Source organism: Littorina saxatilis, linkage group LG5 (assembly GCF_037325665.1).
Source record: "Littorina saxatilis isolate snail1 linkage group LG5, US_GU_Lsax_2.0, whole genome shotgun sequence".
Classification (NCBI taxonomy): domain Eukaryota; kingdom Metazoa; phylum Mollusca; class Gastropoda; order Littorinimorpha; family Littorinidae; genus Littorina; species Littorina saxatilis.
The window spans coordinates 42,316,456-42,344,067 of record NC_090249.1 but is presented as its reverse complement, the minus strand read 5'-3'; the positions used below and the strand labels follow the sequence as shown (position 1 = coordinate 42,344,067).

The following is a 27,612-nucleotide window of genomic DNA, read 5'->3' as shown; positions in this document are numbered from 1 at the left end:
CCCCGGTACCACTATCATCTGCAAACAACCAGCACTGACAAAAATCTGTTGGAAGGAGTCGAGAAGAAAAAGAGGTGTAGTCCAGATCATCAAATACCACCATCTACACCAGCAACGACAACAACATCAGCGCTGTCTGCCAGCTTCTGCGAAACAGGGGGGGGGGGGGGGGGTCAGGAGGGGTAGGGTTTAAAGGCACAGCGCTCCCCGTGAAAACAGACTTGCACATAGAACAAGACCACCTTCCACTTGGACGCACACCAAAACTCAAAATTCCAGGTCTTCCAAGAAATTAATTCATCAATAATTCCAAATCTGGGAAGATGTTGAATTTGGGTATGTGTCCAAGTGGAGGGATGGTCTTATCCCGTGTACAAGCCTGGCCAAGTCAGCGATGGTGAAGGTCTGTGCCTTTGTAATAGGAACTACAGAAGAAACGGAGACGACTTGTTGGATGCAAGACATCAAGATGCCTGGCATGATGCAGTAGAGACTAGCTTCGCGAGGTTTTGAGAACGATCCAAAGGAAACATTGCCACCACGACTGGTTGCGATGGCGCGGAGTGCTTGTGTCTTGTTAGCAGATCTGTGTAAGAGAGATGTAAGTTTTCGAGGTAACGAGCATGTCGAGGTAACGAGGGTTGTCAACGTTAATTAGCCAAGACTTTGCAAATGATGCAGCCAGCACACACACACACACACACACACACACACACACACACTCTCTCATTTTCACACACACACACACACACACACACACACACACACCTCCACCACTGTGCCGAGTCCCCGAATCACCGCCGGAAAAACAAAGCCCAACTTTGTTTCCTTGTGCCTCTATCCCTTACTGTCACTCGTTGCATTGTCTGTGAGAAGAAGAATGGCACAGCAGAAGAGAAACCCCGTGAGGTTTCGCAGACTTGGATGACAGCCACTGAGCTATACATATTGCCCAACGGTCGCAGCAGGTCACGGTGAGCAAGGAACAATGCTCGTTAACCCCGTTCATCTAAGCCCATTAAACCGCCATTATGTCAGACGATACTGACAAACTAAAGGCATTTTTGTCAGTTCCTGCGGGTTTGGGTGGGGTTTTTTTGGTTTTTTTTTAACTTGTTTTTTTTTTCTCTGCTTGTCTTGGTGAAGTTGGTTACACATTTTTTTCGAATCGCACTAAATTGTTGCAACTTTTTCGCTTGCTTCCTCTCAAACTAAAAATGTAGCATACTTTTATCATTCAGCTGCACACCGTTTGTCCCGATGAATCCTAAAAGTCTGAGAAAGAAGCAGCAGCACTGAGCAGCAGCAGCCCCACTACCACCGACACCACCACCGACATCACCACCACCATGTGACAGCACTGTGACGATGCCATGTTGCTCTTTCCAACAGCTGGCATTTGTACAACATTCTCTCCTCGTGTACATTGTTTACACTACACTAAAGCAAATACAAAATCAGTTACAACAAAAAAATATCTTAGAAAATAAGACAATAAACCAGTGGACGAAGTACAAATAATACGTACCACAAACTGAAGTTTCCCTTCGTTGACAAGTTTTTCTTAGAGTAAACTTCCATACAACATGCAAACCTAAAATCCCTTAAACACCTACGCAGACTCGCCAAGTACAGTGCAAGAGCTTGTACGGAGAACAATTGCTCTTGCCTGTCAATAAAATGTACACACCTGCGCACCAAACTTGCACGATTCAGTTTTGGCACAGACCAACTAGACTTTCGCTGACAAGTTCTCGTCAGAGTAAAGTCCCCACACCAAACACAGACTAAGACGCTTTTACAGTGTCATAAACATGCACATGTACGGCAAAAAAACATTGCTCGTCTTGCCGCCAACTGCCAACTGGCCAAAATCTACACACTTGCACACCAAACTTGTACGACTTCACTTCTGGCACAGTCCAACTAGAATACGTCCACTTTGCAAGTTGAAGGCAAAAGGAATTTGCTCTACCCCACCAACCAAACACACATGTTTAGTCACATGCTGACAAAAACGATCATCAGATATCCAACACCCTCTCACCACAAAAAACAACAAGTGTTTTCCTTTGAACATAAATAAATGCAGTTTGCAAAATACTTACCAATGCATGATTGACGCTTTTGCCAGGGAAACATTGTCGCAAACCAAACGTTTCACATTGTCACCCATAATGTTGACGAAAACAATCACCACCAGAGTTTCTAACATCCTCTCGCCCCCACTAAAAAAAACGACTCGAACTTTGTGGTTTTCACTGCATGGCGAGTAGGTTTGGACAGTACAGTACATTTCCCCCTCCTACTACAAACCCTGCACTATAACAGGCAGGATGAAATTACTTCACAACCCCAGACGGCCGGCAGTTGTAATCTGTTTCCGCCGAAGTGTAAGTGATCTTGACCCACTTCGTGTGCCAATGTGCTAGAGAGCTGATCCTATTACAAACACATAAAATGGAACCCACCCCCCCCCTATTTAGACCACTCTGCTACCCCCCCCCCCCCCTCTTCATTTCAAAAGACCTTATTTTGTCACTCACAATATTCATAATACATACTGTAAATTTACTCATTTTCAGATTCTCTCCCTTTAAAGACATGATTTCTCAGATTTTGTGAGGTGTCAAAAGGAGGGTTCCACTGTTCTCACACCACATACCACATACCAAACCCTCGACCAAAAGAATTGTTTCTGTGTGCCAGGACACCCACAACAACCATGCACACAATAATCGGTGCTAGCAATGTGATTGTGCTGTATGCATGGGGGAGACTAGTCTGAGTTTGTGAATGGGCTTTTTGCACTCCTTTTTGGGGCGGATAATCCCTTTGCTTAATGCAAACATGTAATCCAACCCTGCCACACTGCCCTTTAATTCAATTTGAGTAGGTGAGTGAGTGGTAGGGATCTATGTCAAGTTCAGATTTAAGGACAGAAGGAAAGAACTGTATGTATCCAATAGCATTCCAGCAGAATATTTTTGAACATTCTTTGAATATTCTTGCACTCTTCTTTGACAGATGATAAGTTAAACACTAATTCACAGCATTCATAAGTCACAACACAACATTGCAAGTGCCACTAATCCACTAAAAAAAACACAAAAATAAAGTTCTCTCCATTTTTCACAACTTCATAAATAAAAAAAAGTTTGCAGAACACTCATCAAAGTATCATTGACAATTTTCCTGTCAAAATATTGCTAACTCAACATCAAGTAAGTCTAATCAAGTGTGTGTGTGTGTGTGTATGTGTGCCGTCTGCCGCCCATGTGTGCGAGTGTAAGCGAGAGGAGAAAAAAACACAGAAATAAACATGCATGCACTCATCTACCCCCCCCCCCCCCCCCCCACCCTTTCGCTCTTAAACCATACACGAAAATATACCAAAGATTCATTCAAACTCCCAAAGACAAGGCAAAACAAACCAAAAAAGTCTGATTTACCCTGTGCCAAGCAGCCGAGCCACCAGAAGACTGTCTCTCTCTGTGACTGTTGCCGTGTGAAGCGTTATGATGAGTCTGCTGAACAGATCTGGGAGAAGCGTAATATATGGAGGGAACGGGGGCCCGCCAGTTTCCCTGATCTACCTGCATTTCACTTGTTTTTGTCCTTCACTCCTCTCTCCTCCTGACTCTCACCTGTCTTTTTTCCGATGTTGTGATTATGAACCGCGCGAGCACTACACACTCAACTCAGTCGCTCGCACTCTCAACACGTGTCTGGAACACTGCACAAGGGACGGAACCTCGCAGAGATTTCAGACAGCGCTGCTTCCCGCATTGTTTCCCTTTGGAAGCGGATAGTTTCTTCTGTTCTTTCCAGGTGGTCTCTGTCGAGAAAGACCAAAGGGGTGTCGGGTACCACAGTTCACTGTGTTTCCTGAAGAGCAGGACAATTTCTTTTGATCACAAAAGACTTTCTTCTGATTTTTTTACCAAGTACTCTTGAACAGCCAAAGCTACTGAAACGAAAGTTGCTCGTACTCTGAAATTGTCAGGTAAGTTGAGTCGACTGAGCTGTGATTGTACACGAAGAGGTAGGCCTATGAGGTATAATGGAGTTCGAATCAAACAGTTTCACATTGATACATTCCACTCCACTTCACAACCGCGTGATGAAACACCTGAGACACACAACTGAATATAATAACCAAGACTGAAAATGACAACTCCTGGGCCGTTAACAATCTCAGTTCTCAGCGCCACGCAGAATCATCAGTACAGGCGTCAGCACATAAAACACATGGGCGGCTAAAAACATGTCAACTGATTTGTCTCAATTTCTCCTGGACAAACCGCTTTCCACAGGTAGAACACATAGAATAAAAGGCTTGGCATCAGTCAGCCAGAATCCCCACAGCACTCAGTGTCACTGTGTGTGATAAATCCAACAAACACAGCACTAGTTTGTATACGTGACTCAGGCTCACAATATGTACGTCGGAAAAAATAGCCAAGAAACCCATACACCTCCGGTCCAGCTCAGCCTGTGGGTCAAGCTAACACTGACTTACCGACACTCACATAAATAACACATGTGTGTGAGAGATCTAGTTCAGTGGCACATTTGGAACAGGCGCGCACACACACACACACACACACAACAAATGCACTAGGCTGACGCGCGGAAACACTAACCACTCCTCAGGGCCTCCTTGCTGGTGTCCCAAGTTGAAACTCTCCCATGCAAATCCTATATTATATCCTACACACACACTGGAGACAACTGTTTCCGATCGCAGTCAACGACGATGTGCAAGCCCACTTGTTATGACCGTTTTTAAGATCCTTGAAGCTTTCACACCCAAAGCCTGTATTTTTTCCATTCGAGGTCATGATTATATACCTGCTTTTTACTGAATGACACACCAGTCTTTGGTCGCACTCAAAGATGTATACGTGTCCAAGGCCACTCCCTCTTGTTTTGATTCCCTGCTCACATTCAAATCCTCTTTTACACTTTTTTCAGTTTACGCTGACACAACAGAGACTACAGTCAAGATGTAGTATACAATCATGTGCAAGCTCACTGGCTCTTCTTTGGGCTCACTTGCTTTTCTTTGGGCTCACTTGCTTCTGAGTCACACCCTCGGGTACATACGATAACAAACCAGAGCGCCGCGACGGCTGAAAGCTTTTGAAGTCAGGGAATCGGAAATACCAAGACGCACCGTTATTTTTGGAATTTGTCATAATTTACACGAAAAAAATCCTCACACAAGTTATTTCAGTGCAACCTTTGATCTGCTCATTCTAAAGTAAAAAGTGGACCTGAATTACTGGCTAGAAGTTGATTAATTGCTCAGGTTATTAAAAAAAAAAATTCAGTTCATGTTTGCACAATAGTAGATAACGTACAAAACTTTAAAACAAATTTAACCGACACACACAGGTTTTCAAAATATATTATCTTTTTAAGACAGCACTACTTATTTTAAATTTAAAATAAAAAAATAAACTACACACTGCATGGGGCACTTGACTGAGGCCGTCTCATAGCTTAGCTAGCTCATTTTCTCAGCCTTTTATTTTGTTTGCTTTACTTTTTCAGACGCAAAAATATCAGTTGCAGGCGCGCTTGTGACCTGTGAGCTCTGAACCTGTGACGAAATATTCCCCAAAACAACGCTTGACTTTTGCATTTCTCACGTAGTCAGCAATCCGTTGTGTGAAGAAAATGTCAGTCAACAAAAACATGGAAGCGATAAAGCACGAACACTTGCGACAAAAATGGTGTCACAGGGGTCTATTTTGAACCTCCCTTTAGACTGCCTGGCCCCTTCTAAGCCTTCTGACATTCAACGTGATTCTGTTATTGGGCTAAGCACACTTTTAACATGGAGTCAGACACCTATCACAAAATGCCAGTCCTGTCATATCCGCAAGAAAAGGCGTTCACTGCTGCTGATGCAACACAGTCAACTTGACTAAAAATCCTACCAATGATATGCCAGCAGACACAAACTGCAATTTGATTACCGAGGATATAAAACAATGCCACATCTTGTTGTCATAAAACTACAAAGTCCAGAAAAGGAAACTCCACCTCTCGTTCAAATACACGAAGAAATTCGCAAGCCAGAAAGAGGTCACGATAGGAAACCACAGGCCTCAACAGATAAATTCGAGTATATCACAAACAACACAATCTCACAGGACTAAAAGCCACTGCTATAGCACAGTGCAAAGGAATTCACTTCCAACACAATTTATTTTAACCAAATCTTCCACACTTTCTTTTCAGCGTCGTTTCTACAAAGATTTTACATTTGCGTAATATATAATTATGGCATACATCGGTTTAAATAACTGGCCGAATAAACCACAGCTACACGTATCACTAATGGCACAACATAACACATGGGTGTTTTTTTTCTTTTTCCAAAGTCACCGTCTAAACCGACATCCATCCTGGTGTCTTTTACTCAAAATTAACTCAAAAGTTTATCGTCTAAACCGACATCGATTCTGCCTTTTTCAATTCAAAATTCACTCATATTTCATCATCAAAATCGGCATTAATACTGTATTTCCTGTTCAACCATTAACTCAAAATTCGTCGTCTAAATCGACATCCATTCCATGTTTTCTTTTCCACATTCACCAGCGTCTATGCCGACTTTTGTTGTGCCGTGAAGCCGATGATAGGTGAAGTGTGTGTAGTGTAGTCATCTCAGTGGGCAAAGGCCCCAACGAAAACAGGACCAAGCCCAGATGGAGGATACCCGCTGATCGCTACCTCTGATATTGACTGTTGGCTTTTCCCTCCCACCCCACCTCTGACTCAACACCTCCCTTTACTACCTAAACATTCTCTATCTGCTTCTTGACGGATAGGGTACAGCCTGTACATACCTGTACACACACTTCGCGTTTCACGTGCCGGATTATTCAATCGTACAGACTGACAGAGTAATGATGGCTGGAAGAAGAAAGTCAGTTCTGTCGAGTCAGCAGTTTCTGTGTTCACTTCCTGATTCCAGCATTGATTTGGACATCCGAGATGGTTAATATGAGGTGACGGACGGGTGCGGCTAGTCAGTCAGTCAGAATCGAGTTAGTAGGTCAGACGCGGGATTAGAAGGCCAGAACCTGCATTTGCATGTCAAATTGGGCATTGCACCGCGTGAAGTCATAACTTTACTTTTCCATGAGCAAAATGTCTACCTCCGTTGGGTCCTCGGCGCTGGAAAGTCAGGACGAAAATCCCACTTCTACTGTACTGCACTCTCACTTTATCCCGCTATGCCAATAGCTCAGAATTCTCAGTGAAAAATGAAAGTCCAAAAAGAAATACAGTTTACTAAAGAAGTTCAAAACTGACCATTCAGATTATTTTTTGTACCTATATAGACATAACTTGTGATAAAACACGCGCGTTTCAGTGAACACTGTAACCTGCTGGGCAGTCTGGAACCATTTTGAGGGATAGTTATGACCTCGGCCCAGTGGCTGAAGTCGTTTATCTCGCAATACGCGGGCCGCCAACCACAAAACTGTATACATACATTAAACTTGGCACAGTGCGGAGAACAACTTGAGATCCTCTACAAGGACACGCCAACATCGCACTAGCTGTGCAAATTGTGCATGCCCTGCACTCGACAAAACAAATACCAGGGGCTTGGCTAATTTAAATTCACGCACGCGCCATCGATCTTTTTCATCCATAAACTAACATCAGTCAGGCGTGTCCTACATCCTGCACCTTGCCTTCCATTCAAAAGTCCTTCAAAGTCTACACCGAGAGCATAAATAGAGGAAATAAATAGTGATGTTATCACGCGTCTCGTCTTGCTCACTTCCTCACTCCTTCCAACTTTACTGCCTCTACTACACTTTTGCACCGAACACAAGTTTGGCACAAGAGCCAGCAAACACACACACGAACACACACACACACACACACTGTCACACACACACTGTACCACAGGCTCGACACCCGCAACGAGAATAGATCTACAATTAAGGACACGCCGCTTAATGGCCAGACACGGGGTCTGGCCGCGAGAGCCCTGCGGTCTAGTATTTCCACCTCCAAAAAAAATCTATTTTATCCCACCATCGATTTGTTCTGGACGTCCGCAACATTTGTGCCCTCTCAGCGTGTAAGCTAGTGGGGCAAGTGGCATCGATTGAAGCAGTGCACCCTTAAAATTTCAAATTCAATAGATAAATTCCCCTGAGGGATGGGGGATTTGCTTCTGCGCTGCACTACTGATTCTGTGTCAGGGCTTTCAGCCAGCGAATTCGGAATTATTCGATCCTACATATCAAGTTGGATAATCATACCACTTTGAAGTATAAAGCAGAAGAAGACAAAAATCATTTTGATTCCTTAAAGCCTCGCAAAATACATGGTTTAAAAAAAATCGAAAAGAGATCTCATAGAAAAGCACACACACACACATACACACCAAACCCAATACCATCATCTGCCCTTCCTAACTATAAACTTTTGTTCACGATTTATTAGCTTCAATGGTATATTTGGATTTGAGATTCTTCGTAATGGTATTACTATCTTCAGGCAATTGTTGTTCGAATGCAAATACAAGACCGCACTTCAAATAATAATACCTTGCTGTGTGGTCCGGGCAAATGGCACTTGTTCTGAGTCTATATCACTCCATGTTTACTGAATAAAATATGTTTACACCAACCCCATTCACAACTGTGACAGTATTCCACAAAATACATCTGACAGGCGATTGTCACTCTTGACCTTTAGCGTATCTGAACCCTGCCGAGTATCTCACAACTTTCCCACACCAAAATCATACACATTTCCAAAAGTAACATGCTCAGTGCAAACAAATCCAATGAGGCAACAATGTACAGCGCTGTGCTCATGAATACGTAAAAGAAATACCGTAAACTACCTTGTATACGCCCCGTATCGAGTAAATGCCCACCCCCTACTTTTGGTCGAATTCTGCGCACAGGGTGCAGTACCAGTAAACGCCGCCCACCACCCATTTTCGATAATTAGAGTAAAGGGAAATCAGAAAGATTATTCAGTCTGCCGTTTATTTTTTTGTTTTTAATTGTTTCCCTTCGTCCCTTCCAGCACGTGAGTACGGAGGGGACAGAAAAAGGATTCGAGAACAGCAAATGACCAAAATATCGTTATTCTAGCAAAGGAACCGCTCCTGCAAAGTGAACGCCCACTCCCAACTTTTGGGAAAAATTGGTGCATGGCGTGTACATACAAGGTACTTTACGGTACTGTCGGCGTGAGTGCCAAAAGTGACCGATTTTCATCCAAACAGAGGTCAGCGAAGCGGACAATGTTATTGATGGTCAATGGAGGCAGTAATGGCAGATCCAATAATCCACTAACCACAAAAGCTGGATGAAATGAAAATAGCGGCGGTGCCGCTAAAGTGGAGAAGAATTGGGTTTTCTCCGGGTGAAGGTCAGAGTGTGTGCACTTGTGTGTGTGCGTGTGTCCCTTCGTACGTCTGTCCGTTTGCCTTTCCGTAGGTAAGGGGGGGGGGGGGGGGGCAGGCGGACCGACAGAGAGGCCGGCTGGCAGGTTTGCAGTCAGCCAGTGCGAGAAAGTAATAAAAGAGGAGTGAGAAGAAAAGACTAACGCGCTCGCAAGTGTATGACTGTGTACGTGTGTGTGTGCGTCCCACGTGCAGCTGTGCGTGTTAGATTATATATGTGTGCGTTCGTGTGTGTGTGTGTGTGTGTGTAGGACAGACAGGATCAGCCTCCGGCTGGTCAACATGGGGTGTTCTTTCATTCATCACAGAACGCACCCTGCCTTCCCGTGACAATACCGCGATAAATTCCCAATCAATCGTGAAAGGATCGGGCCCGAGTCAACGGTGCATTTCCTCTCTCTATTGACCAAAGCCGACTGAGAAAGCAAAATGAAACTCGTGTGTTTTCCCACTCGTAAATAATATCAGAATTCTGCAGCTACTGTTCGATGTAGACAACAGAGAATTCGTTTACCCCCAGCAGCCGATTGATCGGTTTTGTTGTTGTTGTGTCAGTGTGTGTGATAAGGCTGTTAATGCGGGGTTAACTTTTTATTTGCATGTTTAGGTGTGCAGTTGCTGTCACTGGGGTTACGTTTGGCACTTTAAAAAAAAAATCTGTTTTGCATCTTAGGTTCGTTACTTTGCTGACACTATTTTCATGCACATAAGAGAAAGTAGAAGCATCTTCAGTTGGGATACGGAAACGGAGATTTGAGCTCGGCGATTCGGAGAGTATGACAGAAAAGCATGGCGAGGCAGAACTCGAAACAGAGCAATGTAAATTTTAAATATTACTGAAAGAAAACCACACTCAGAATCCAAGACATAGCTTACGTAAACGATAGGCGTACCCCCCCCCCCCCCCCCCTTGCATCCCATCCCTTCCTATTGCAAAAAACATAAAATGCCCCAACCATCTATAAGAGACAGTTAACAGTCTATATAGATGAAGGGCACACTACAATTTCCCTCCCTAAGTACACCCCCTTACACCTTCCACCACCCGCTAGGAACATCTTATCATGTGCAGCGTGCATGAGTCAGTGCTAAACCATGCAGGCAAGAGAGAAGTGAAAGCACTGTTTTCATCTCTACCCAAACAACTGTTCCCATGCCAGAACTGACACAGACACGAGTGCCAGACGTCAAAACATCCACATCCCGATAGACCCCGACCCCCCCCCCCCCCCCCCACTCTCTTCTTACTCAACCGTGTGTTACCTTCTTGAACTATATAAGTTATGCGAAAAGTGCTGAGTGTTATGCAGAAAGAAGGAATGCCAGTAACACCCACCCCCCCCCCCCCCCCCTAGAAAAGAAGAAAAAAGATTGTGGACAGATAGCACTCAACATCAAGGCCAACCCCCACCCCCACAAGTTCAAAACGTCAGTAATACATCAAAATATAAATCAAGAGAGAGTGACACACACACACACACTCGCACTGCAGAGTGGGTTCAGGAAACAGTTTAGAATATGTGCGTGGAAACTGTATAAACTCAAAACACATACAAACACACAACATTAACTTTCGCCCACCAAAACAGTCCGCCCATCCCTCTTCGTGACCCCATTCCCTCGATATACTGAGAGTCAAACGACATTTTTCACCCCATGATGAGAGGTCAGAGCGAACCCCACCTACGGCTCACTCAATTACTCACAATCTGCTGTCAAATTGTTTCGACCTTTCCATTTCTTTTTTCAAAAAAGCTGCAAGAGCTTCTGGGGCAAAAGCCATTAGTTTTTTCGTTGTGTGTGTGTGTGTGGTTTTTTTTGGTGTGTGTTTTTTTAACCACACCACACTCGCCGAACTCTGTTCTGACAGAGGGCACTGTGTGATTATTATTATTATTATTTCGGAAACAGCTGCGAGCGATCTTGCTAGGTGTGAGTCAATACCGCAACCAACAACACATCCTGCCTGAAATAAATCTCACTGTAGAAAGATGGTCCAAAACAAAAAAATAATGATTTAATTTCTCGTACAGTATTGGAACTGTCAACCTTAATTACACCTGTTATTTTGTTATCTAAAAGCAATATTATACATCATCACAGTAGGATCTAAACAAATGTTACTGTGTCTGTCATTGGCACAACCAAAACAAAAAGGTACCTATAATCCTGAAATAATTGGGGTGAAAAAAAGCACCCACAAACTATTCATCAAATTACAGAATAGACACTTTCTATTCATAACTCAAAAACACAGCTCAGTAAATTTGGCTAGCCTAATCTCCCAGGTATAATGCTGTTTTCTGCGATCAATCAAAAATAAACCAGCAAAACAAGAACTAAAACTACACTGAAAAAAAGACACCCACGCGATTCATCACATTACAGTACACATACGCTTTCAGTTCAAAACTGTCAAAACACTACTATCACTATATCTGGCCACCCCCATCTCCCAGGTATAATGCCATCCATCTCTGTCTACCTGAACCACAGAAGACGCTCTGGATGTCTACAGTCTCTCAGATCAGCAGTCTAGTACCACCAGAGGAGGCCAGACACACCGCCAGCACCCAAACAGACCTCACAAACACGAGTCAGCAGAGAAAACAAGCCATGTAGACGAGGAGAAAGTCAAACAAATGTTCTGCTTCTTCTGCCAGCAGCCAGTCAGTCATACACCCTCTCAGCACTTTCGAAGGAAAGGGGGGCGGGGGGGCGGGGGGGTAGAAGGTATGGTACATACAGTAGAAACCCCATGCAAGATCACCACAAACCTGATAAAACCATGTCTTAAATTAAAAAGAACGCAGTCCTAAAAACTGTAAATAAATTTACAAAAGTTATGAAAAACCTTTTTGGAGAAAGCTCAAGTCTCAGAATGGAATCAGTGTGTGTGGTGTCTTAAATCGAGGGTTCCACTGTATAGGTATACAGGTAACATTGTCAGGGAAACACCTCAAGGAGAAAACAGACAGGCCTGGTGAACAGGGACTGAAGAAGGGAAATGAGAAATTTAGCAGTAAGTGGTAAACTGTGAACAGATCTGGCTCTGCTGGTTGTGTAGGTGGTAAACGAAGGGAAGCAACCGCGGTACTGACCCATGAGGGAGGAGAAAATTTCGCGAATGCGTTTTCTTTCCTTGACAGTGATGTGTGTATGATTGAGTTGTCTCTGTCTCTGGGAAATTCAAAGTTTCCCTTTCTTTCTTTCTTTATTTGGTGTTTAACGTCGTTTTCAACCACGAAGGTTATATCGCGACGGGGAAAGGGGGGAGATGGGATAGAGCCACTTGTTAATTGTTTCTTGTTCACAAAAGCACTAATCAAAAAATTGCTCCAGGGGCTTGCAACGTAGTACAATATATTACCTTACTGGGAGAATGCAAGTTTCCAGTACACAGGACTTAACATTTCTTACATACTGCTTGACTAAAATCTTTACAAACATTGACTATATTCTATACAAGAAACACTTAACAAGGGTAAAAGGAGAAACAGAATCCGTTAGTCGCCTCTTACACATGCTGGGGAGCATCGGGTAAATTCTTCCCCCTAACCCGCGGGGGGCTCAAAGTTTCCCATTTTCCTTGGTTGTTGGTGGTGGTGGTGTTTGTTTTGTTGGTTGTTGTTTTTCGTTATTTTATCTATTTATGGTTTTTTTAAACTAACTAACTAACTAGGGGATCCTTTACGTTCTCACAGGAAGTTTTCCTATTAGGGACGTGAGTTGGTGATATGCTAAAATGTGTAAACTTTTAGCCCTAATCATTCACAGTAATTACGACTATACAAAGACCACTACAATTAGAAACACACAGATGTGTTCAAATTGTAATATTTTAAGTGGCCCTTACGTCTGCCTAGTTTGTTCAAAGACTGGCAATCCAATGGTCTTATAAAGTCACACGGATATTCATTGGTCAAATGCAGGTTTTAAGAAAACACACACACACACACACACACACACACACTACACGCCCACTTCACTCATCAGAATGAATACAATTTTTTTCAGACAAACAAAAACATAAACGATACTCCCTTTCCCTGTACACCGTTCCTGTCCCTGACGCAACAACACTGTAGTTGTCAACACTCCCCCCCCCCCCCCACACACACACACACACACTGCTAAATATCTCAATCCCCTTCTTCAGTCCCCGTTCGCCAGACCTGTCTAATATGTCACGTGCATACATGCAAGTCATTCACCTGTCGGAAAAGAACAATTCATCAACCACCCAAGCTCTGCCACCCGCCCACACACACACTCCTTTAACCGTAACGCTCGCCGGCTCCCAACACCAACGCACAATATATGATGTACGGATATCTACAGGAAGCCACAACTTTTCATTTCATGAATGGAGTCAAGGATGTTGCTCCATGAATGAGTGAAAACTACTCTTTTTTTAAAGCTAGAATGTGTAGTTCTCCGTCTCGCTTTGTTGGACAAGTATGTCAGTCTCCCTAGCCCGGCGGACCGAGTTAAAATATACTTGGTGTTTTTATTTTATTATGCTAACGATATAATCTATGAATGCAAACAACGGACGATACGGATGTGCCTGCCTATCTGTTAAGCCTAATATTAATTGGGCGAAGTCGACTTTACGAGGCTCACTGCACGAAACGTTGGCACTGAATTTTCGGTAAAAACACTCCACGAAGCAAACTTCTGGCTCGTTTTCTTTTGATTAAAGTCTATTTGTATCCCAGTATATGTCTGTGTATGTTGGCCTTCCTGTAGTAACAAGAAGAGCAAACGCTCGATCGAGTCACTTTCGCAGTTCTGAATATTATATGAGGCATCAGATGGACAGGAAGAAATTGCTATTCACAACACAATGAGTCACGTTCACATAAAATTTGAGCCCGGTCACTTTTATAGTTTCCGAGAAAAGCCCAACGTTAAGTTGTGTGTTGCCGAACAGAAAAGGCTAGTTATCTCCCTTGTTTTTCTGATAACGTTCGTAAAAGGCTACAGATGTAAATACTTTGATGTAAAGAATAATCCTACAAAGTTTCAATCACATCCGATGAACTTTGTCAAAGATATAAAATGTCTAATTTTTCCTTTGACGCTGACCTGTGACCTTGAAAAAGGTCAAAAGTCAACGAAACCATCGTTAAAGTGTAGAGGTCATTGGAGGTCACGACTAAACAAAATATGAGCCCGATCGCTTTGATAGTTTCCGAGAAAAGTCCAACGTTAAGGTGGTGTCTACGGACGGCCGGCCGGACGGCCGGCCGGACGGCCGGCCGGACAGACTAACACTGACCGATTACATAGAGTCACTTTTTCTCAAGTGACTCAAAATATTGTGTCTGCATACAATATTTATCTCATTTATTCTAATTTAACATTGTGGCTGGTATCTATTTGTCGGTTTGTGTTTGTGTGAGATAGTATGTACGTGCGTTGTAAATGAAGTCAGGCTAGTCACACCCTGAAAGACTAAAACCTCCCATGTTTCTGAACGAAAATACACTTTTCGTACTCTCCTGGCCCACAACCAGAGCTACTGAGTTAATTATGCTCCAATGAATGGAGGCGGGGTTGTTCTTCTGTTCATGAATGAACCGAGCTCCCATGACTGCAAATGAATGGAGCGACGTATGGGCCAATCTCTGCCAAAAGCACAACTGTGCGTGTGTGACATTATCAAGTGGGCCATTGAGCCCTACCCCGCAGTCATTCTCAATAAAGGTGCCAATGGCCGCTTCGCACGGTAGTAGCTGTCGAATGGCAGACACGTTAAAAAGCTTTCAACGCGATCAAAGTTGATGAGATAATAACGCCTGACTTTAACCATATGTATCCTTTATCTCACAGGCCCCTTTGATCTGCTTAGCGTACAGAAATCAGACAACGTGTGCAGTTTGAGAATCAAAGCAAAGTTCAGGGCCGGACCAAATGAGTTGTAACTGTAAGGGGGGGTTCCTCCTTTTTTGGGGGAGCAAATCAGCGAAGGTGGGGGGGGTACCTTTTTCTCATCGGATTTCACATTGAATAAAATTTGTTAGAGACACACACAAAATTTATTTAAAAAAAACACACAAAAAAACAACACTCAAAGCAAGGTACATGCTTTTTCCAGGGGTGGGGTTCCGGAACCCCTGGAACCCCCCCCCTGGGTCCGGCCCTGAAGTTAAAAGAAAGAAAACTCCCCTCTCCAGTCCAGAAATCCCGTCGCGATATAACCTTCGTGGTTGAAAACGACGTTAAACACCAAATAAAAAAAGTCCAGAAATGTACACGAAAAAAGGACAACTTCAGAAATACGGCAAGGACGATAAAAAAACGCTCGCGCTGGACCCGAGTACTCTTCAGACATTCACACACATGTGCACACACACACACACTCTCTCTCCCTCACTCCCTCCCTCTCTCTCTTTCTTTCTTTCTTACACACACACACACACACACACACGAGTACAGACTCATGCACGCACACACACACACACACACACACACACACACACACACACATACACATACACAAACACACACACACAAATAGTAACACTAACACATGTGCACAAAATGAACACACACACACACACACACACCGCGCGAGAGAAAAAGACTACAGGGAGGCATTGACGTCAAAGACTTTCGACCGTGACGTAATTACGTCACTATTCTTGGTTTACGGTACCATTCGGCGGCTTTGCTACGAGTATGCCATAGTCTTGGTTGGCCGAGACCTTGCACCGTTCTATCAGACTGCCTGGCTGGCTGTTGCACCGCGAATTCCTCCCACCGCCAAGTCGGTTTTTTTGTGGTTTATTTCGCATTTAGGTCCCAGGTAACATTATGAAGTTTTAATACGATCAATCGGACCTATTATCAAGTTAGTGTATCAACTTTTGAACGAGCTGCGCCCAGTAGTTTCCCAGCAATAAGCTGTTAAGTCGAGACACACACACACACACACACACACACACACACACACAATTAAAGTCTGCTGAGCCCTAGTACTAGCGTACTTGGGGATAAAAACAAAGACAACATTATATACCTGACTGGATCTGTAGGCAGAGTGTCTCCTGGCTCTCCCTCGCATGTTGGAGAGACTGAGGCAGGAACCGCAGAAACAGTGGCAACAGAAACACCCAGTGCGATTTGTCCGCTCACGACCCCATTTCCACCACAATCTACTATTACTACCACCACCTCCACCTCCACCACCGTCAACGATGGTGCCAGTGTCAGCGTCTACACGTTTTCGCTGTGTCGCTTTCTTGGGTCGCGGAGGTCTGTTGCCCCCGCCCCCACCCCGCCCTATTCCTAGATTTTGCAGGAAAGCAAATAGGTCTTGGAAACCGCCCATACATCCCTGCTTCAGCGTGGAAGTAGAGGAAGAAGCAGCAGCAGTAGAGGAGTAAACTGCAGCAGTAGATGGACCAGGGTCAGGGAAACTGTCCTCGTGCACTGCGATGAAAGAACTAGCACCGTGCGACAACGGCGAGTACCCCATCATAGGTTGCTGATGTTGTTGTTTCAGGTCACACACACAAACATACACCACACAGACTATTATCTTTACAGTCGAAACGTGCTGTCATTTTGACCCATGATCACAAAGTGCCGACATCAACACCAGCGCTGCACTACGACAACAAAAGCAGCAGCACTCATTGTGGCAGACACAGGGGCACGTCATCGCCAAAAACTGCTTCCGACGGCGACTTCTGTCCTAAGCCGCCACAGCTGGAGAGGGGAAGAAGGGGGCAACGGGAGGAAGGGGGAGGCGCAGACAGGGAGGGACACAAGCTAGTGACATTTTTAGGGACACAGGTTTTTGAGCCTCGGCTTTTTTGTTCCGTCTCGAATTGTCTCTCAGAGGAGGACAAAGCGGGGGCAAAGCGACACTACCACAGCACCGTCGCCAGTGTGTCACGCACACAAACACACACACACAAAGAATCACCCAAACTCCCGCATCAGCAGTCCTTCATCCTCTATAGTCTCCACTGTTTTCGCTGCTAATTGAATCCGACTAACCGACTGACTGTCGAAGTGTCGCGCGAAGTCGAACAACACTCCCGTGCGAATGACTGGAGACGGCGAAGGACCGTTCAGCTTAGACTTGAACCGCGTGCAACGACAGTGAAACCCTGTTTTTAAGACTTCCTCTATCAAGACCTTACTTTCTCAGATGCTTTGTTCATAACCCTTTGTAAATGTACCACTAATTTAGGACTACCTCCTTTTCAAGACCTGATTTTCTCTAACATTGTTGGAGGTTTTAAGGAGGTTCCACTGTGGTGGGGGTAAAAAGATGAAGTTTGGCTGGCGAGGTGTGTGAGTCATGTTTTTGACACCGATCTATACCGCTACACGTTTCTTCTTTGCCCGTCTGTCTGCGTGTTTGCCCTCAAGGGTTTGGACGGGGACGTCTCCTTACTCGATTTCTTTTTTTCTTTTCAAGACCCCAACGTTGTATATCGTTGGGTTGTAAATCTGTCTACCACCCAAGATTTTGTTTCAAGTATCTAACGGTTGATTGCAATGCAAATTCTGACTACCACTGAGGTCTAAGGAATGACGTCTCACAACGTGCGCGGTCGTCCTTGGCGGTCAAGAAAGCCGCCGCGATCATTGCGCAGACGACACTTCTAGACCGCCAATATTTTTTGTGCGCATCACGTGCTCCACATAAATCGGCCGGAAACGAAGCAATTGGGAAACCTGGAACACCGACTTTGTTGCATTTGTTTGCCTGGACAAATTTACAAACCAAGCATGAAATACAACTTATTCTTCTGAATTTTTCCATGATGCCACTGAAAACAATTCTGTCCCGTGAAGTATACTTAAAAAAAAGTGCTATTAAACTCGGTGATTCTTTCCGTTCATTAAAATTTACGACTTCGTGTGTTTTCAAGTTTTGACTAGCACGTGAAATAATGTGGTATTTCGCTGTAAGTTTAAACTGACGTTCTTTTAATCTATACTTCAAGTTCAGTAGTCACGCCATAAGTTTTGCATAGGTGTACAATGAAAAATCCGAAATATACTATACTTATTACAATTATCAAACTATTGAATGCTAATGAACAATTACAAAGAACGTAGGTGTGTGTGTGTGTGTGTGTGTGTGCTGCCATGTAAGCCTTCTCAAAGCCACAATCAACTGTTATAAACTTCCATTTGGTGTAAAGCTGCTCAATAACTGCACGGCCACGTGTGTATACATCTATGTGGTCACAAGTCATGAACAAATGTAATCGAGCCGGATACTCCATCGGATCTCCCCCCCCCCCCCCCCCCCACTTGTATCCCGACCATCCCCCCCCCCCCCCCCCCCGCTGGCTTGATATTTATCTACGCTACCCGTGTCATCACAACAGGTAACCGAGACGACGAAACTCTATACCTTCTTGATATTTATTCACCTGCAAAAGTCATACAGTGTACCAAGAAGCTCAAAACTCAAACCCTTCAGAATCCCTGTTTCACGCCGAAGTTTGGGTGTTGGATGTGCAGCGCTCCTCTTCAGTGTATGTAATACTATTCGCATTGTGTTTGCATCTGACACTAATGCCGTTGCTCGAATGTTGTTTATTTTACTTACGTTTATTTCGTGTGTGAGAATAAGGGGTGGTGGTGGGGGGGGGGGGTGGAGAGTACGGCGCTCATGTGTCCACACGACTAACAAAATGTCATGGTTACCCGGAGGGGGAAAACGGCACAAAGTCTGCGGAGCTAAGATAAGATAGCACAAAGAACTACCTGGCCACGCCGTTCGCACGAAGTCATGTCTGAAATGCACATTACCGCTCAAAACACGACCATATACACTCTCTGTGATAGAGTAAGCTGCAGGAACAGAAGAAACACGGCAGCAGAAGAAGGGATGCCAGACAGAACGGATACGAGAACAACGTTTGTTTGAAATGAATACACTTTTGAAAAGCATTGACATATATCGGTATATTTTGTAACATGTACCCCTTGAGAGAGAGAGAGAGAGAGAGAGAGAGAGAGAGAGAGAGAGAGAGAGAGAGAGAGAGAGAGAGAGAGAGAGAGAGAGAGGGAGAGGAAAGGAGAGAGAGAGAGAGAGAGAGAGAGAGAGAGAGAGAGAGAGAGAGAGAGAGAGAGGTCCAAAATCCGTTGGTTGTTGCAAAGAACCTAGGTGGAAATTTGACATTTTCCAATTCGAAAAACTCTGAACAGAGCTACTCTAAAACATTAAATGCACGCATGCAAGATGCAGTTCAATTTTACCTGTAAAGGGTACGGCCTCTCTCTTGGGCGAATCATCACTGAAGGAGAGTTGGCCGGAGAAGGAGAAGTCGAAGACTGACCAGCGTTCTTGAAACCTCGCATCATAATGATAATGAAATAGATTTGTCCAACTGCTCCACTAGTTAGCCCTCGTCGAAAAATAGCGTCTTGAAAGACGGGTCTCCGTTTCGCCAGAGTCTAGCACGTGAAATTCGCTGACCATCAACTGGAGTTATGTGTCTTCAAGACTCAGCGATGAAAATCCAAAGGAGCAAGTTGTTTTTCTTTTCTCTGCTGTATTTTTTTTAATTTTTCTTCCTAATCTAAAAACTGTGAAAACATAAAATAAATTAAAACGTATTAACACCACAAGTCCCACAGTTACAGTTTCTCAATTATCCTTAGCGGAAATGACCTCAACTGAAGGAACTTATTCACAACACAGTCTCATTTCCAAAGACGGCATGCTCTTCGCGATCAATGGATGGCTTGTCAACTGAAGAAGAGTTTTCAACCGAGTTTGTCTTAGTCAACGAAAACATCATAATAAGAATAACATCATCACAAGCTAACACAAAGAAACCGGGCTTCCTAAAGAAGCAACCGTTTTTGCAGCTGGAAGCAACAGTATCCAACCTCGCAGACCACCAGCACTAGAACGACCGACTACACGAATTTTCCACCGATCTCAGAACCCTTTATGATAGTTTATCACAAGTCAGCCTGCCAGTCAGAACACGGTGTTGCAAATGAAGCGAACAGACTTCCCACTTCGAGAAAACACTTCCAACAACCCCCAATAAAGTTGATATTCCTCTTTCCCGTTCACCATAGCAACCTGGGCTCCATCTAGCCCCGAGTCTCCTAAAATCGTCTTTTTGATACCAGGGAGAGAAGGGGGGGAAAAAAGCTGAGAAGCTGTAGCGAGCATAAACTTTATCACAGCGACGGCCAGACTTAGCTGATAGGGGTGATTACCACTTCAAGGAAACCAGGGGGCAGGTATCTCCCAAGCCAAACCCCGAGGCAAGCGGCCAGGTAGGCTATCTTTTCCTCTGGCAAGAAGGATGCAGCATCGCCAGGCATGCAGGAACTGCACCGTTACCGGTCACTTATTAGATAAGCTGCAGCTCATCGGGCCGCGTGCATCTGTCCGTGTAGGCACCGCGGCAGATAATGAATTATTATTGGTGCCGCTCGAGTTTCGCTGAAGGTGTTTACCCAGTTGGTAAGTTACTAGTTCCTAAACGGCAGGCGAATTTGTGCCGTGTGTATTATTGTCGACTGGCACTCTCGTCAAATGCCAATACATTCCCTGCCGGAATGGAGAGAGTACCTCACTACCTGTACCTGTGTGTATGTGGGGGTGGGGGAGGGAGAGTGTTGAAGCAAAACCTACACAGCTTTCCCAAAATGAAAAGTTCAACAGCTGTGAGATTCAAAATGATAGTCAAAAGCCACATGGACTGGTAAATGTCTGTTGCCATCAATCCTCTATCTGTAGACTCTAAGAACTAATATTGGTGAACCAATCAAAACCAGTGTATAACATACCTTTAGCCTTTTCATGTGCACGTGCACTCGCAAGTGGTAAAGGGAACAAGTGCTTTGATTCTCACAAGTCTTATTAGACCACTCGGACCATCCTGAACTCAGGTCAAAATGAGTTCGGCTCATTCTATCCCTGACCATTCTGATAAGCATCGCTCCACGGCTATTGCCAGTTGTCTCTCTGACCGGACGCTAACGCGAATCTATCAAACCAAGAATACAGAGTTATCTCCCATATGTTTTTCGCGAGCACTGATCTAAATTTGAGATCAGTGTTCATGAGACGAAAATGATTGCAGATTGGCCGACTTCGACAGTGATCTCCGTTCTGTTCTTCACAGTTATGATAAAGACATTGTTCTAAGGTCAAAACAAGTTGAAATTTTGGGACTGCTGTTAACCCGTGATTTGTAAAAATGTACAAATGTTTACAAATCGTGGGGCGCGCCCGATATTTTCTTGTCATCTCCAAAGTCAAGGGACAAAAACGAAATCCCTTGACTTTTGGGGTAGCACGACTCTTAATTTTAAGATTTTTTTTTTCATTACTAGGATGTCTTATTGTTGGGAAATTCCGGTCGCTTCCTCCCAGTGGAAAGCTAGCAGTGACAGAGTCGCACTACCCCAAAGTCAAGGGATCTATTAGTCCCGTTTCCCCAATTCGCCCCCATCCCATTTTGGCGACATTTCTCAGGCCAAGTGTCATTTTACCACCATGTCATAACCGGCACGGTTGGCCTAGTGGTAAGGCGTTCGCCCCGTGATCGGGAGGTCGTGGGTTCGAACCCCGGCCTGGTCATACCTAAGACTTTAAAATTGGCAATCTAGTGGCTGCTCCGCCTGGCGTCTGGCATTATGGGGTTAGTGCTAGGACTGGTTGGTCCGGTGTCAGAATAATGTGACTGGGTGAGACATGAAGCCTGTGCTGCGACTTCTGTCTTGTGTGTGGCGCACGTTATATGTCAAAGCAGCACCGCCCTGATATGGCCTTTCGTGGTCGGCTGGGCGTTAAGCAAACAAACAAACAAACCACCATGTCATGTACCATTAGCTCCACATCCCATTTTGGCGCAATCCCGGATCGCCATTAGCTTCACTTAGATTTCTAGATTGTCTCATCGCTGGAAGATTCGGGTCGCTTCTTCCCTATGAATAGCTAGCAGCAACAGAGTCGCGCTACCCTTCAGCCAAGGGATCTATTAGATTTTTTTTTCTTCATTACTAGATTGTCCCAACGCTGCGAAAGTCGGGTCGCTTCCACCCAATGGAAAGCTAGCAGCAACAGAGTTGCACTATCCCCAAGTCAAGGGATCTATTAGATTTTTGTTTTCTTCTTACATTTAGTCAAGTTTTGACAAGCTCTGAAAATTAAAAATATAAAAATTATGATCAACATGAGAAACAAAAATCTAATAGATCCCTTGACTTAAGGGTAGCGCGACTCTCTTGCTGCTAGCTTTCGACTGGGAGGAAGCGATCCGAATTCCAAGCGATGGGACAATAAAGAAAAGAAAGAAACAAAATATCTAATGGATCCCTTGACTTTGCGGTAGCGCGACACTGTTGCTGCTAGCTTTCCACTGGGAGGAAGCGATCCGAATTTCCCAGCGATTGGACAATAAAGGAAAGAAAGGGGAAAAAATCTAATGGATCCCTTGCCTTTGGGGTAGCACGACTCTGTTGCTGCTAGCTTTCCACTGGGAGGAAGCGATCCGAATTTCTCAGCGATGGGACAAGAAAGACATAAAAAAATTTAAAAAATCGCGGTTTTAGGTTTGACGTGATTTGTAATTTTTGTTTACATTTTTACAAATCACGGGTTAACAACTGCTGCCGGAAGGAGACCGTATTATATGGTTTCATCACTGTCAGCTGGTTACAGAAAAAATCGTCTGCTCCAGTAAGCGCCGAAACCAAACGGTTGAGTATCACGTGACACTTTTGCCATATTCCCAGCGAAGCTGGAGGTATCCCGTGAACGCTATACTGTAATCGACTTGAGAAATGTGCATACCGAATAATACATGATAAAGAAGGATTCTTTGTGCCCGGCTACGTGCTACAGTTGGACATGGAAGTTCACCAAAAATTGGGACCATACTAACAAAAATACGGTGGGTGCAATAGTCGCCCCCATTTTTTCAGCAAACGCCACCCAAGGCCGCTTTGGACGGGTAGAAATTCCGTAGTTTCCAAGTCTATGGATAAAGCTCGCGCAAGAAGAATACGTCACGGTCGAAAGTCTTTGACGTCAATTAATGCATCATGACGTCATGCCTCCCTGAAGTCTTTCTCTCTCGCGCAGTGTGTGTGTTTGTGTTCATTTTGTGCCCATGTGTTACTGTTACTGTTTGTGTGTGTGTGTGTGTGTGTGTATTTGTGTGTGTGTGTGTGTGTGTGCGCACGCGTGCATGAGTCTGTACTCGTATGTGTGTGGTGTGTGTGTGTATTTGTGTGTGTGTGCGTGTGCGTGCGCACGCGTGTATGAGTCTGTACTCGTGTGTGTGTAAGTGTGTGTGTGGGCATAAGTGTATGTGTGTGCGTGTATGTGTGTTCGTTTGTAAAGGTGTGTATGTCCGTCTGTCCATATGTGCGTATGGGTGTGTGTTTTGTGTGTATGACGTTTTTTGTGAGAGGGTGAGTGAGTGCGTGTGAGTGAGTGTGTGTATGTGTGTGTGTGTGTCTTGGGGTGTGTGTGTGTCTGTGCGTGTGTGTGTGTGTGTGTGTGTGTGTGTATTTGAGAGAGAGAGAGTGTGTGTTTGTGTGTGTGTGTGTGTGTGTGTGAATGTGTGTGTGCATGAGTTTTTGTGTATGTTTGTGTGTGTATGAGTGTGTATATGTGTTTGTTTGTAAAGGTGTGTGTGTCCGACTGTCTATGTGCGTATTTGTTTGCTTAAACGCCCAGCCGACCACGAAGGGCCATAATTATCAGGGCGGTGCTGCTTTGACATATAATGTGCGCCACACACAAGGCAGAAGTCGCAGCACAGGCTTCATGTCTCACACAGTCACATTATTCTGACACCGGACCAACAAGTCCTAGCATGCACTAACCCCATAATGCCAGACGCCAGGCGGAGCAGCCACTAGGTTGCCAATTTTAAAGTCTTAGGTATGACCCGGCCGCGGTTCGAACCCACGACCCCCCGATCACGGGGCGGACGCCTTACCACTAGGCCAACCGTGTATGTGCGTATGAGTGTGTGTATTGTGTGTATGATATTTGTGTGAGTCAATGTGTGTGTGTGTGTCTGTGGGTGTGTGCGTGCGTACATGCGTGCGTATGTACATGTGTGTGTGTGTGTTTGTGTGGGTGTGTGTCTGTTTGTAAAGGTGTGTATGTCCGTCTGTCTATATGTGCGTATGGGGGTGTATGTTGTGTGTATGAAGTGTGTGTGAGAGAGTGAGTGAGTGCGTGTGAGTGAGCGTGTATGTGTGTAACTTGGGGTGTGTGTGTGTGAGTGTTCGTGTGTGTGTGTTTGAGAGAGAGAGAGAGAGAGAGAGAGAGAGAGAGAGAGAGAGAGAGAGAGAGAGAGAGAGAGAGAGAGAGAGAGAGAGAGAGGTTTGTCTTTCGCTGGGGTATGCAGTGCCTTGGCGTTGCACATCTACTTAATTAGAGTTGTTTGCACGGTAAATACAGCCGCGAAAAATAGCTCGCTTGAAACTGTCTTAATTACAAAACACCATGAAAAATCATTATCGACGATCGCGAACCTGCTTATATCAATAATACATTACAAAAAGCTCTAAATATGTAAACAAAATCGGTTTCCTTGCCAGACAGTAGAGAGTAGGCACAGTAAAAATTAAAAAACAATGATGTAAACATGGATGTTTCCTGTACAAGGCATCCTGTCAGGGATCATCCTCAACTCGGGTCAAAATGAGTTCGGCTCATTCTCTCCCTGACAGGATGCCTTGTACAGGAAACATCTATGTTTACATCATTGTTTTTTAATTTTTACTGTGCCTACTCTCTCACTCCAAGAAAAGGGTTGGACGGGGTCAGACGAAGGCTAGTATACTTTGCAACTGTCAAAACCAAGGCGCATGCCATAGTAAAGACCTGCAGAGGAGATGTTCAACAAATAGCAAACTATAGTATCACTGACAAAATGTAAACAAAGAACGTGGAAACCTAGTTTTCAAGGTAAGCAACCCATCAACAACAATAATCCTCACACAGAGTGACTAGTATTTCCCTTTGAATCAACATCACAAAACCATTTTTGGCAAGTATGGGCCTGACAGAGACAGACAAAAAGCTTGTCGGTCATGTCTTTTACAAGCCATATAAGTACTGACAGACAGGCGTTACCCGACTATGGGCCAGAAAGCTGAATACAATGGATCTCTACTTGTCCAGGGGCTCACATCCACGTCGGACATACGCGAATATTTTTTCCAAATGACCTATACATTTTTCATGCAAGAGGACATATGTCCTATTGTTTTTTTGTCACAAAGTGGTCATTGTCTGTTTTGCTTTCATTTGATCCGGACATTGTCAGTACTTTCAAATTTACAGTAGTTTGATTTATTTTATTGATGTTTTGCGAATCGATGTGTCTCTCCAAGCAGACGAAACTTAGGGACACTTTATGTGCTTTTTATAGAGAAGAGCTTCCAAGGGTCGCAACTCTGAATGTTCCAAGCCGGTTGACAGTTGCCCCCCTTCGCGTTTTTTTCTCTCTGAAAAAGCAAAATGCCGCCGAAGCGAAAATTGGTGCCTGAAAAAGGCCAGAAGCGTTTGTACTTCAAAACTCTGCCCTCATCAGCGGCTAGTACCACTGAAACTGAGCTCCCTCCGGCCTCTGAGCAGCCAGAGCCAGATGAAACCGTCGCTCTAATTCTAAAAGGTGAAACTTCGGCGCCAAAGAAAAATGTTTACGGGCCCCTCCCCCATCCCCGTGCGTGGCTTCGTGTCAAGTTAGCCGGCTTCATTCCCGTGGGTGTTCTGTTACCTTTGTGACAAGAAACTAGTCCAGTTAAATTCAATTTACATTTTGTTGCAAAAAAAAGTCCTATTGATTTAATTTTGTTCAGGACAAATGTCCTATCACTCTTGCATTGTCCAGGACATTTGTCCTATGCCACCTGTCACGGATGTGAGCCCCTGCTTGTCAACTTACAATTATTGAACAAAACATGTATACACAAGTGAGCCCCTGCTTGTCAACTTACAATTATTGAACAAAACATGTATACACAATGTTTATACTGCATAAAACATGAGCATGTTTACTCATACTTTACGAGCTACTCCTTAGTAGCCCACCCTGCTCTAAAAGGAAAAGAAAACATCTGCACGGCTTTATTGAGAATGAAAGGGAAACAACTAGTGCCAGTCAAAAGTATGCATTTTCTGCAAAGGGAGACAAACACGGCAGTTGTTTTCTTCAACCAATCAAGTTCTGCTGAATTTTAGAGCTCACTCCGTCAACTTATTACACTAGAATTTTTTTTTGCTTTCATACAAGTATCAAATTTAACTCAATAATGCGACTGGATTGTGACTCGTGTGAGCTTTGAATTTACAATGCTTTAGTTCAACATTACCAAGTTCAACATCACCAAAAAGTGTAGGTATATATTTGTCTCGTTTATTCCATTTAAGTTTTCAAGCAATCAACGGTGAATAAATATGACTGTAATTTAGTGGATTCCTCCTCTCCCGGTTCTTTACAACCTTTCTACAAAGCCGAATGCACATGCGACATGAGTGGTTTTGCTGTGTAAGCAACACCTGTCACTGTCAAGTGTCAGTGTCAAACATTTCTCGCCCGCTCAGCATTTTACCAGAACAGAGTAACCTTCAACACGATAGTTCTTACAAAACCGAGAGTTCGACAGTATATCATTAAAAACAACAAAAGATCAATTGGGGAAATTGGAACACATTCAAAATTCAAATGAATAGCCCTGTAAAAACGTCAACAAGCATACCTGTGGTGGTAGTCGTCTGCTTCCTCAAACTTCTTAATATGATCACAATTGTGTGACAGCTTGTCTCTTGTATTGATTTCGCTTCCCGACACAGTCCGTCAAAATAGAAATGCTGCAGGCGCACACAAATAACGATTAAAGCCGATGAATGCACCAGACGATACAAAACTTTCTTTGGGGAAAGTTTTTACTTTCAACAACTTTATCAATTTTACCTGACAGACGACGCTCAGCGCCGCCTTGCGGTTGAATTTCGGGAACTTAAAAATATAAAGTGGTTAATTTACAAAAGAAGGCAACGCTGAAATCGGTTGTCTCACTCATTTTGTCCGTGTTATTTATTGGACGTATACCAAATCGGTTAACATCATTTGCTAGTTATTTTACCTTCAGAACATTGTCTTGTAAGAGACATT

At 44.1% G+C, this 27,612-nt stretch overlaps 1 protein-coding gene across 4 annotated transcripts in view; it reads right to left on the bottom strand.

The window, feature by feature from the left end:
• The window catches only part of LOC138967180 (focal adhesion kinase 1-like), a 170,855-nt gene that overhangs the window by 139,046 nt on the left and 4,197 nt on the right, over positions 1 to 27,612 (bottom strand). Inside the window, exon 1 of one of the 4 annotated variants that reach the window (XM_070339699.1) lies at positions 27,197 to 27,602. The exons of 1 other annotated variant lie outside the window; for it this stretch is intronic. Coding sequence is in view for 1 of the 3 variants with exons in the window: in XM_070339697.1 (XP_070195798.1) it covers positions 3,453 to 3,602 (150 nt within the window). In the remaining 2 variants the exon portion in view is untranslated. Of the gene's footprint in view, positions 1 to 2,108; positions 2,432 to 3,452; positions 4,523 to 27,196; positions 27,603 to 27,612 lie in introns of those variants that run through there. 2 more of the 4 variants (XM_070339697.1, XM_070339700.1) reach the window with 2 other exon arrangements.